Below are 12,991 nucleotides of genomic sequence, written 5' to 3' on the forward strand. Positions count from 1 at the left end.
CTGGATTGACTGCTTGCAAGGCAAACGCCGCTGTGCTATCTCTCCAGGCCCTAGTACTAATTTCTTTTTCTTTTCTTTTTTTTTTTTTTTTTTTGGTTTTTGGGCCACACCCGGTGATGCTCAGGGGTTACTCCTGGCTGTCTGCTCAGAAATAGCTCCTGGCAGGCACGGGGGACCCTATGGGACACCGGGATTCGAACCAACCACCTTTGGTCCTGGATCGGCTGCTTGCAAGGCAAACGCCGCTGTGCTATCTCTCCGGGCCCCTAGTACTAATTTCTTTAAGAACTAGTTGTGGTACGTTGTTTATCAGGTAGGGAAAACCATTCCAATTCTACACTGGTGAAGGGGGGTGTTCTCTTTTTGCGTTTTGTTTAAAAGATTTTATTTTGGGAGGCCGGAGAGATAGCATGGAGATAAGGCGTTTGCCTTGCATGCAGAAGGTTGGTGGTTCGCATCCCAGCATCCCATATGGTCCCCTGAGCATACCAGGAGAGATTTCTGAGCATAGAGCCAGGAGGAATCCCTGAGCACTGGTGGGTATGGCCCAAAAAACAAAAAAAAAAAAAAAGATTTTATTTTAAGTATCTTTTATTTAAACACTGTGATTACAAACATGATTGTAGATGAGTTTCACCCCCTTCTCCATGCAACCTTCCCACCACCAATGCCCCCATCTCGTCCTCCCCCAAGCCCTGAATGTATTCGAGACAGGCATTCTACTCCATCACTCATCAACATCGTCATGGTAGTTGTTAGTGTAGTTATTTCTCTAGCTGCACTCACCACTCTTTGTGGTGAAATTCATATCATGAGCTGGTCCATCTGGCCCTCATCTCTGTTTGTCTCCGGGCATTATTAAGATAATGTCTTTTGTTTTTCTTAAAACCCAGACATGAGTCAGACTATTCTGCGTCTCTCTCCCTCTGACTTCTTTCACTCAACATAATAGATTCCATGTACATCCATGTATAGGAAAATTTCATGACTTCATCTCTCCTGATGGCTGCATAGTATTCTATTATGTATATGTACCACAGTTTCTTTAACCTTTCCTCTGTTGAAGGGCATCTTGGCTGTTTCCAGTATCTGGCTATTGTAAATAGTGTTGCATGAATATAGGTGTGAGGAAGGGATGTTGTATTGCGTGTTTTTGTTCCTAGGGTATATTCCTAGTGGTATAGCTGAATCATATGGGAACCCGATTTCCAGTTCTTTAAGGAATCTTCATATTGTATGACCCTGACCTGGACACGTTACCCTGACCCGACAATGACCATGACTCTCAACCTGACACAGAAACATTCATACCCTGACCCACTGAATCTGAGATTATTACTCACTCTGATCCTGACCCTCACATGGACCCTGACCCTACCCCTGTCATAGACCTAGACCCAGACAAGGACCTAGACCTGGACCCTAACCCTGACACATACTCTGACCCTGACAATGACCCTCAACCTGACACACTGACCTTGACCTGACCCGGATTCTTTTTTTTTTTTTTTTTGGTTTTTGGGCCACACCCGTTTGATGCTCAGGGGTTACTCCTGGCTATGCGCTCAGAAATCACCCCTGGCTTGGGGGGACCATATGGGACACCGGGGGATCGAACCGCAGTCCATCCGCTTGCAAGGCAGACACCTAACCTGTAGCGCCACCTTCCCGGCCCCTGGACCCGGATTCTTAAGTGGACCCAGTCCCAGACCGTGACCCGGACCCTGATTTGAACCTGACCTTCACCCTGACCCTAATCCTGACCTGGACCCACAGGGAAAATTAGATTCAGACACTCAAATGGAACCACGTCAGGAATCGGACCTGGAATGAGCCTGTACCCTGACCAGGACTCTGACACTGATGCAGATGATGAAGCTAACTAACCCTTACCCAGACCCTAGGGTACCCAGACCTAAGTCCTGACATAGATAGTGACCTTGACCTGGACCTGGACCCTGGCACTAATCCTGACCCTATGCCTGACTTTGACCCTAACCCAAAGCAAAACCCGGACCCTCGTCTGATGCTAACACAAACCCAGACCTAGAGGGTACATAGACTTGCAGACAAGACTCCGACAACTCTCAGTCTTATTTATCAGAGAAGCTCAGGCATCTTTGGCAAACCCAATTCCAGGAGAGAGATAAAGAGGGAGAGAGAGCTGGGCTTGGGGCCAGGGTACGATCAGATTGAGGGACAGATAAAGCATGCAGTCAAAACTTGCCAAAGGTCTGTCCGAAATCAGGGAGAAAGCCAAAGTCAGGAGTAGAAACAGTTCAATTCATCTGCTCCTTTCAATTGCAACAAACTCTCCTCTTTCTCCAACTGTCTCTTCCAACTGCTAACCCTGAGGATGGTTTTTATAGACACAGTAGCCAATCACACTTAGAATCTTATTTAAGGGGCCCAGAGAGATAGCACAGCAGCGTTTGCCTTGCAAGCAGCCAATCCAGGACCAAAGGTGGTTGGTTCGAATCCCGGTGTCCCATATGGTCCCCTGTGCCTTCCAGGAGCTATTTCTGAGCAGACAGCCAAGAGTAACTCCTGAGCACCGCCGGGTGTGACCCAAAAAACAAACAAACAAACAAAAAGAATCTTATTTAAAGGGGCAAGCTCGGGGCCAGAGAGATAGCATGGGGGTAAGGTGTTTGCCTTGTATGCAGAAGGTTGGTGTTCGAATCCCGGCATCCCATATGGTCCCAGAGCCTGCCAGGAACAATTTCTGAGCGTAGAGCCAGGAATAACCCCTGAGCACTGCCGGGTGTGAACCAAAAGACAACAACAACAACAACAACAACAACAAAAGAATCAAAGTTCCCCTGCACACAGCCAACCCAGGTTTTACTCTCCTGCACCACAAAGGGTCACATGAGCTCCACCAGGTGGACCCCATGAGCACAGTTCCAGGAGGAAGTCTCGATGTGTTCTGTAGCAAACTAAAAACCGAAAAAGAAAAAGATGAGACTTACAGCAGGTATGAATGACTGCCAAATTGGACTGGATGCAGGATTTAGGCTACATTTGTCAGAGGGCTTCCATCTGGGTGTGCTAACAGGATGCCAGTCTCTGTTTCTCTTTGGGTACTGAAGCCTGAGCTCAAGCTGTATGGGACCTCAGACTTAGAGATGCCTGGATGGGTGAGGAGAACCTGCACCTCTGGAAAGAGCCAGAAGAGGGTGCAGCCACTACTTTGTACCTAGGTGAGTGCTGCCTCCTGGAGCTCATTTCACAGACATCTGTGCTGTTTCTGGACAGAGGGGGTAGGTGCCCAAAAAAATGAGGGTCATTTGCACATCTCCCTGTCTGGCAAACTTAGTGTTCCAAGTGACAAGTGATACCCCTCGAGACTGAATGTGTGTGAGCAGGGTGATGCCTTCAGGGGTACCTAGGAGTGACAGGACTGAATGTGATGGGTGAGGTAATAGCACCCCACCACCTGAGCTGCTAAGACTCTGCTCTGTGGTTTCAGATGTGGGCGGAGCATTAGTCGACAATTAGCACACAGATCATTGCTGTGTTGTTCTCCCTTGAAAAGACCTAGGAGCTACAAAAGCACGGATCATCAGCTGGCAATCCCCTTCCAGGCCTGGAGTGCTTTTCCAGCACCCCTCAGAGTCCCATGGCACCAGGCAGATGCTCTTGGGAAGGTGAGTCTATCTGGCTTCCCGACAACTCATCAGCACAGGCCTCAGGAGGCACCCCTCCTCACAGTGAGGGGGCCTGTGCACAAACCCTGGACATGGGTTTGGGGAGTGTCAGCTTTTTGGCTATGCTCCATGTGCTTGCCTGGGCGCCATTAGGAGTCCACACATACATGTGAACAATCCGAATGGGAGACAGGCAGGTTGGGGTGCAGTGAGGGGGGTTAGAGAGGGAAAACTGAGGCAGACTCTTTACTTCACTGATTGAGCAGATCCTTATGTAGATGAAGGCAAGTGGGCAGTCTGGGGCTGGGGGGTCTTTTGTGATGGCCATAAGAAAATATGAGGCCCAGTGGCAGGAAAGCCACTTCAGGACCACATGCCCGGGGACTTTAGGGAGGAAGGGGCATTGGAAAGCCGGTGAGAATGACTACAGCAGAGACCAAAGTAAGAGATCATTCTGCATATTCTTCCCCTCAGTTCCATCCCTCTGTGCTAATACTAACACCCTAAAAAACACTCAGAAGTAGCCGGTGGTCACTCTTCTACCACTTTGATTTTTCTCACTCTTGGCCTCCTTGCTATGTGCCTTCAATCATTCCAAGTCTTTCCTGCCTAGAGCATGGGTCACCCCCAAAGTAGCTTGGGGTGGCCTGCAGGTGATGCCAGGACTCCCTTTTACAGCCATACTTCTAGGTAAAGTCCCTGCACACTACAGGGTTCAGTTTGTTGAGGGGAGCAGGCCTCGTGTCTTACTCATCTGGGTGTACACCTGATGGTAGATGCTCAGGGGACACCCTAACAACCTATCAGCAACTACGCAAAGGGATAGAGCTCTGGAAGGAAACTGACTCTTAAGTCAGTTTTTTTTTTTTTTTTTTTTTTTTGGTTTTTGGGCCACACCCGGTAACGCTCAGGGGTTACTCCTGGCTATGTGCTCAGAAGTTGCTCCTGGCTTGGGGGACCATATGGGACACCGGGGGATCGAACCGCGGTCCGTCCAAGGCAGCGCTGGCAAGGCAGGCACCTTACCTTTAGCGCCACCACCCGGCCCCTTAAGTCAGTTTTTAAGTGTCTTATGCAGGCACCAAGGAGCCAGGGCAGACTGGTCAGCCCCTGAGACAGTGGCCTGGCCTAGACTCATGACTGTGCTCAAGGCACAAGCTGAGGACAGGCCGTCCCCAGAGAGAGTCACACTCGGATGTGCTGCTTCCCTGTCTGGGCTTTGTCCTCCACACAGCTGCATCTGTGTTGAATCGAAAACCCATGCTCCTGGGTCACTCTGTGACCTGTGGCTGCACTGCCCTCAGTCTGTATAGAGGCACAGGCCTGCCCTTAAAGACCTGGGCCTATCTTCTGAACCTGTCCCCATGGGTCTCTGTGCACCAGTCTGCCTTCTCAGGACCTGGAGCACCTCAGCCTGGTTTCAGACCCTCTGAAGGGCTGTCATCCATCTATTCCCCTGCCTGCCCAGTCAACTGCTGCAACAGGAAATGGGTTCTGCTGCACCAGCAACATAGCGTCTGCTCACCCCAAGAAAGGGAGCAGCGTCTTCCTGAGGTTAGCCAGGTCCTTCCTAGGTTGTCTGGGAAGGTGGGGAGGTGTGTTGGATCACACCCAGCAGTACTAGGGCTTGATCTGACTCTGTGTTTGGGATCACTACTGAGGGGACCCAGGAGGTGCCATGTGCAGATTAGCATCAGCCATGTTCAGAGCAAGGCCGGTGTCCTCTCTCTAGCATAGGATCTTCTGCTATGGACTCAATGCTGGTCTGCTGGGGGTAGAGGATGGGCTTGGCATGGAGCTGGCTACAGAGAGATTGACAGTGGGTACCTTATGTGCTGTGGTCTGTCTGCTGCCTCTTATCATCCATCAGGCTTGCATAACCAGGCTAGTCCCTCTTCGTGCTTAGGAGGTATCAGAACCCCATCTGCAGCTGACAGCAGGGGACAGGATGTCAGCTACCTCCCTGCAGCCAAACTCCTCCTAGCACCCGTTCCTGGTCTGAAGCAGCTCACCTCTGTTCTCCTTGTCTCACCCCCACCCCCGATAGTGAGGAGACAAGCAGTGCAGGTCTGTGGGCTGCTTGTTTCATGAGAGCCACGCCAGCAGAACTCGGAGCTGTTCGGATTTAGTTTGGCACCGAGGTCTGTGCTCAGGGATCATATGGCACAGGAAACAGAACCCAGGGCTTCACACATACATGGTGAGTGCTTGGTCACTGAGCTTGATCCCGGGTCTATCAATGGTATAGGAATGAGAATGACAGGGCCGGAGAGATAGCATTGAAGGTAAGGCATTTGCCTTGCATGCAGAAGGACGGTGGTTTAAATCCTGGCATCCCATATGGTCCCTCGAGCCTGGCAGGAGCAGTTTCTGAGTGTAGAGCCAGGAGGAACCCCTGAGGGCTGCTGGGTGTAAAACAAAAACAATAACAAAAAAAAAAGGGGGGAATGAGAATGACTTTCTGGGGCTGGAGTGGACAAGTGAGTAGGGTGTTTGCCTTGTACATGCTGATCCTGGGTTTGAGTTGTGGCACTACAGATAGTCCCCCGAGCCCTACCAGGAGTGACCCCTGAGTACTGGGGTCAGGAACCCTGAGCACCACCTGAGTATGCCACCACAATAATTACCTTCTGGGGGTCAGAGGGATGGTACATGAGAAAGGCACTGCCTTTGTTTGTGGCTAACCCAGGTTCAATTTCCAGTAGCACTTAAGATCCCCAGGTGCACCCTGGGAGGAAACCCCTAACCTGAGCAATGCCAGGTGCCAATCACAAAATATTGACAAAAGCCCTCCCCTCTTTAGGATTCTGCTCTCTTGTCTGGGAGCAACTGGCCATGGCTATTGTGGAATATGCAGGGGAAATGCTTGTTACGCAGCTGAGGGGCCAGATGCATAGAACAGCGGGGAGGGTACTAGCCTTGCACACAGCCAATCTGGCCTTGATCCCCAGCAACCAACAGATCCCTCAAGGCCAGCCACGAATAAGATCTCGAAGTACAGAGCCAGGAGTAAGCCCCAAGCACTACTGGGAATGGACCAAAAAATACCATCAAACAACAGGCACAGTTGATCCACAGAAATTATGGAAATATTATCTGCAGTGGTGGATTATATGCAAGAACCAGCCCTAGGACTAGGGGTAGCGGCTGGGATGGCAGGGGTTGCAAGTACTGGGGCGGGGGTAGGGAGATTCACAGTGTCACAACTCAGGTATCTGGGACCAGAATCACTAGGGGGAGATCCTTTGGGGAGTGGCCCCCTGTGAACTGTAGCTGGGAGTCCAGTGAGGTCAAAGCACCTTGCTGGGGTCCTGTGAGTGGCAGATACATTATGGCTGTGACATGCTTGGAAAAAAAACCCTGACAGGGGGACCTCAAGGGAGCACACTGAGATCCTAAGAACCACAAACCTTTGCAGGTCGGACCTGGGAGAACCACACCCAGCACAAGATGAGCACCTGGTTCCTCTTCTTCACCTGCATGGGCTCCTGGGCTGGTACCAGCATCTCTGTCACAGAACCTGGAGGTGAGGCAGGTGGAAAGAGGGCTGGAGGGGAGGCTGTCATGGGTCTGACTGCACAGGGGAAGGTCTGGAAAGTGCTCAGTCAGAGCATCCTGAGCATTACAGCCTGAGCCTGAGAAGGTGTCTACTGCCAGCCACCTCCTTCCCTCACACCAGTCACTGTGCCCAGGGCCCTGTGCTAGAGATTTCCTCTGCCTCAACAACAACATCCTCAGGATTGACTGCCACTGGTCTGCTCCTAACTGGGCTCAGTACACAGACCCCTGGCTCTTGTTCACTAGGTAAGTGTGGAAGGCAGGCCCTCCTCGGCAGGGGCAGGACAAGGGGCTACAGGAGACATTGGTCCACTGGCACGTGTGTGTGTGTGTGTGTGTGTGTGTGTGTGTGTGTGTGTGTGTGTGTGTGTGCTATTTCCAGTAACCACGAACCAGACATCCAGTCACGCTGCATTTTCCGGGACAATACCTGCACAGTGCATCTACCAGAGGAAAATGTGCTTGTGTCCTCTGACAACTTCACCATCACTTTACACCACCGTGTGTCTGGAAAGGAGCTGGTCACCTGTCAGATCTCAGATTATCTGCCCCGGAAATACGGTGAGGTCTGAGCTGCCTGGGTGGGAGAACTCTTGTGTGAGGAAGATTCCAGGGCACTGCCAAGTGAGTTGCACTGGGGAGACAGCTGAAATCTGGCAGGAAAGGGACACTTAGGATTGGACATTGGGGATGAGGACAATGAAGAAGCTTGGAGTTGGAGAAACTCTGGAAAGATGGGGAAGTGCTTTCCCAGGTAGCTGCAGGAAAGGAAGGAGATTTGCAAGGAACCTTGTCTGGGGAGTGAGGAAAGAGGGGTCCTTGGTGTCCTGTCTATTCCTCCTGGGATTTCTCTGGATTCTGAGCTTTTTTTTTTTTCTGAAATGGCCTGGACCAAGTCCTAGCGGGCAGATCTCAGATGGCTCATGTGGCCTCTTTCTGTTCCAGTGAAGTTGGACCCTCCCTTTGACCTGCACAGCAATGTCAGCTCTGACCACTGTGTGCTGAGCTGGGCTACCAGTCCTGAATTGGAGCCGTTGGGCTCCTTATTCAGCTACGAACTGTCCTTCAAGAGACAGGAAGAAGCTTGGGAGGTAATTGGCTCTCCATGGGGGGCAGCAGCCTGGCGTAGCTCCTCATCTTCCTCATGGAAGAGATGGAGATTGTGGCTGGAATGTATGCACACAAGGGTATCTGCAGCCTGTGTGAGTTTGTGCACAGGCACCTGTGGGAAGAGCAGATGTGAGCCAGCCGTTGATTTTGTGTGTTCTTTGGACATTGCATGGCTCTGTCCTCAACCTGATTACCTCCAACCTGCTCCCTGTCTCTGACCCCACAGCAGGCCAGGCACAAGGATCGAATTGTGGGAGTCTCCAGGATCATACTCGAGGCCATCGAGTTGAAGCCTGGCTCTACCTATGAGGCCAAACTGCGTGTCCAGATGACCACACAGGAGGATGAGATGCTGGAAAACCGCTACGAGGGCCAGTGGAGTGAATGGAGCCAGCCTGTGTGGTTCCCCTCTCCCCAGAGACAAGGTGTGCTGCCCTGCAGCTGCCCTCTGAGGCTCTGGGCAGGGTCTCCCCATTCAGGCCTTTCCCTCCCACCCTCTGGATCTTCTCCCTACAAAGTTCCCTGCTTCTCCAACTGGACTCAGAGGTCGCTGTACTACGGCTCCAGCCTCAGGTTTGCCCATTTCTGGAGTCTGGTCACACACCCCTGAACTCCTAAGGGACAACTGGGCTCTGCTAATAGAGGGACTAGAAAGCCTTGATGGCCCTCAAGAGCACTGTAGAAAAACAGCCCTTAAGATGGGCTTGGATGGAGATGGAGGCCTTTGTCCTTAGGCCCCGGCCATGTGGCTCCATCCCTCATTAACCAGCAGGTCATTATCTTCAGGTGGTCGTGGGGGGAATCAGACTCACTCAGACAGGCTTCATGAGAGATAACATCTTTATTGTCCTGGCCAGCATCTGTGTGGCCTATATCATAAACCTATTTAAGCATTTGCCATTCTTAGCTAGCCCTACATCTTACTTCTTTCATCCAAGTCTCCTTCAACCTCCATCCCGGCAAAAGACCTCAATCCCCTGGGTCAAAGGCCTTATCTAACTTTCCCAAGACCTCTCCCAGGAATGGGCGGGGTCTTGCAGGTAAGATCAGGTTGCCCAGGAAGAATGGGGGGATGGGGCCACAAGCACAGGTGTGTGGTAGGGAGACCCAGGAAGCAGGATGACCCCAAGGTTTCAGAAAGGCCCTCAGGACTGCCAGGACTGCTGCCTTTGTACTTGGACTCTGGACCCTTGCCAGGTGCCTTCACCAAGGGGGTTGGAAGAATATTCTGCTTTGGAGGCATCTGTAACTTTCCTTATTTATTTATTTGTTTGTTTGTTTGTTTGTTTGTTTTGGGTTTTGGGTCACACCCAGAAGCTCAGGGGTTCCTCCTGGCTCTCTGCTCAGAAATTGCTCCTGGCAGGCTCAGGGAACCATATGGGATGCCGGGATTCGAACCACTGGCCTTCTGCATGAAAGGCAAGTGCCTTACCTCCATGCTATCTCTCCGGCCCCTGTAACTTTCCCTTATACTCACAGGCCACCGGAACTCACCTTTGGGACAGCCCCACAATGCCCTTGTCACTGTGTGCATCCTGGTCCTACTCACCAGCCTCACCTACCTTCTGTTCAAGCTGGCTCCCAGGTCAGTAAGCCAGCGGGAGGGAATGTGAGAGTGAGAATGTGTCCATGGGAATGTGTGCGACTGTGCGTGGGAATGTGGGCGCATGAACCTCAGTGATTCCAGGCTTGGGTGAATGTGAGTGAACAAATGTGCCAAGATGACTGTGTGATTGTGCTTGCACGTTTGTGCCCAAGTACTCCTGTGTGTCTTTGAGGTCTGGCTCCACAGGAGGTCCAGCTCCACAAGCTGGATTTGAACCTGTTGGGTTTGAGAATTCTTGTGCAGGGAGCAGAGAGCATCTGATATGCTGGCCTGCTCATGACACCAGTGGGTCTCTGGAGGTGCTGCCACTTCCTCGTCACCACTAAACCACACCATGGCTTTGAGAGGACAGTACCTCGGCACCGATCATTTGAATGGCCAGAGGTTGTTGCCCTGGGAGGTCTGGGTCCAGGAAGGGGCGAGAACTTGCCTGTTGGAAGGATGCTAGACTCATGCTGGGACCCCAGGCTTCCTGCTCTACCTCACTCCCAATATTCTCCTGGACTCAGGGTGAAGAGAACCTTCTATAAGAATGTCCCCTCCCCGGCAGCATTCTTCCAACCGCTCTACAAGGTGCACAATGGAAACTTTCAGGTGAGTTGAGGCTCTTTGAGGTAGGAAGCAAAAGCGACCCCAGGAGGACTGGGCAAGGTTAGGAATCTTTGGGGAAGGGTTCACAGCAGCATGGGCACCTTTGGCCAGTCATCAAAGGTCAGTCACCTTTGGTCAGTTACAGCAGCATAGGCAGACATGCTATGTTTCCATTTACACACAAACTCCAAGGAAGGAAAATGTTGCTTTAGTTTCTACCAATGTTTCGTCCACGGTGGATGGCAGAAAGTTATAGGTTGTCGGGGCCAGAGCAGTGGCGCAAGTGGTAAGACGTCTGCCTTGCCTGCACTAGCCTAGGATGGACTGTGGTTTGATACCCAGTGTCCTGTGTGGTCCCCAAGCCAGGAGCGATTTCTGAGCGCATAACCAGGAGTAACCCCTAAGCATCACCAGGTGTGAGAGAAAATTATAGGTTGTCATGACATTGCTGTTGCAGCCTCTCTGAAGTCCTGAGGTTGCAAACTACTGGAAAGGAGTGGGAGCTGGCCCTCTCTGGCCTCTTCTCTGAAACTGCAGTGTCTGCATCTAGGGGAGGGTTTACGGGTGAGCATGCTAGTCACTAGCATGGAGGCTATCTTGCTTCCAGCACATACTCTGATCCAACAGGGAACAGGCCCCAGAGGTTCTGGCCTCAAAACCCAATAATTCTGCTGTGTCCAAGTACAGAAATGCACATGATATGTGCATGGACTCACAGACCTGTATGTTTGTTCTCTTGTGTGTATATATATACTGCATGATATATAGATACATAGATACATAGGGTTTGTTGTGTGAAATAAATAACGATGGGGCTGGATGGCGATGGATGGAGGCCTTTGTGCTTAGGCCCCAGCCACGTGGCTTCATCCCCATGCAGCCGGTGAGTCCCAGGCCCAGGTGAAATCACTCACTCACACGCAGGCGTCAGGAAGCAACAACTTTATTCATGCCCTATCCACCACATGTGTGTGGCCTACTCATAACCTTTCAAGCATTTAGCCATTCTAGGCTTGCCCTGCGTCTTATCCTCTTTCAGCCATCTCCCTTCGAGAGCCCAGCAGGGCCAAAAGGCAAAGACCCTTAATCCCCTGGCTTCCGGGTTTATCTACCTATTCCAAGACACCTCCCAGGAATGGGCCGGGTCTTGCAGGTAAAGTCACACCTATTATCCGGTTCCCAAGACCCCTCCCAGAAATGGGTGGGTCTCAGATAAGTACCCTACAGGGTTGACATGTCTTGTATGTGCATATGCATATGGGTGAGGGGAATCAGGATGAAGGTGAGTGCTTGACCTATGCAGCTTCTGAAATAAAAAGCACTGTGAGGGGCCGAAGCAATAGCACAGCAGTAGAATGCCTTGCACATGGCCTACCTGGGACTGACCCTGGTTTGATCACCAACATCCCGTATAGGTCCCCCAAGCCTGCCAGGAGTGATTTCTGAGTGCAGAGAATAACCCCTGAATGCTGCTGGTTTCCCCCCCCCCCCACACACACACAAAAAGAACCCACTGCAGCACTCGGCATTTTTTCTCCTTAGTCCCTATTACTTCAGGGACACAAGGAGCTGTGGAAAGGTCAGGGAGATACAATACTTGGGCTGAGAGTATTCTAGACATTCTAGAATGTGATGCTAGAATGCCAGGAGGACTTCCTGGAGAAGAGGGAAAGTCCAGGACAGTTGTCTGATAATCCTCTCTTTCGTACTATCTCAGACCTGGACAGGATCCCACAAAGTTAACCTGAGGTCCAACGAGGCCTTTGCCAGTACCTCATCAGGAGTCTCGGACCCTGCTATCCTGGAATCCATTGATTTGCTCATGTGTGATCCTGCAGAACCCTGGAAACTTGGCCTGAAGAAGGAGAGCTTGGGAGTACAGGATACACCAGTGGGACATGTGGAGGCGGGGCCTCCTCTGGCATACCTGCCGCAGGAGGACTGGGGCCTAGCCAGACCCCCTAGTCCAGCTTCCAGAGGGCCAGCAGGCAGCACTGACTACTGCGCCCTGAGCTGCTCTGATGGGGGTTTCACTTCAGGCTCCACAGGCACAAGGCAGAGCTTTGTGCCCATCCTGGCCAGGGCCCAGGGCCTTTCCTGTGCCCAGTCAACTGGGGATGCCCAGCAGGAATATGCCTGTGTGGGAGCTGGTCAGCACCTGACGTGAGACCCCAGGGACAACCCCACCAGGACCTGGGGGACATTTTCCTCCAACCCTTGGCAGACAGCTCAAAAGTGTGGAAGTGCTGAACTCTGGGGAAGGAAGGGAAGTTTTGAGAGCTGACCTCTGACTGAGTAAAACCCTCTGCCAAGGAGACCCACCAAGTGGACACATCCCCTTCTGGAGAAAGGCAAGAGCCCTGAGCACTGACCCCACACTGCGGCCCAGGCCCTAATCTGCTGAGAACTATCACCTCAGCCCTTGCTAACATCTCTGTATTTATCAGGATAGCCAAAAATTGGGGGTTAAGGGAAG

At 51.7% G+C, this 12,991-nt stretch overlaps 1 protein-coding gene across 1 annotated transcript; it reads left to right on the forward strand.

Annotated features, from left to right (window-relative positions):
• Positions 1-3,136: 3,136 nt before the first annotated feature.
• On the forward strand, positions 3,137-12,682 carry IL9R (interleukin 9 receptor). Its single transcript, XM_049768274.1, has 10 exons — positions 3,137-3,203; positions 7,069-7,176; positions 7,343-7,454; positions 7,591-7,769; positions 8,154-8,299; positions 8,545-8,743; positions 9,798-9,903; positions 10,434-10,518; positions 11,053-11,079; positions 12,233-12,682. The coding sequence occupies exons 1-10, from the start codon at positions 3,137-3,139 to the stop codon at positions 12,680-12,682; spliced, it is 1,479 nt and encodes a 492-aa protein (XP_049624231.1).
• Positions 12,683-12,991: the final 309 nt, after the last annotated feature.

The sequence above is a fragment of the Suncus etruscus genome, chromosome 2 (assembly GCF_024139225.1).
Source record: "Suncus etruscus isolate mSunEtr1 chromosome 2, mSunEtr1.pri.cur, whole genome shotgun sequence".
Classification (NCBI taxonomy): domain Eukaryota; kingdom Metazoa; phylum Chordata; class Mammalia; order Eulipotyphla; family Soricidae; genus Suncus; species Suncus etruscus.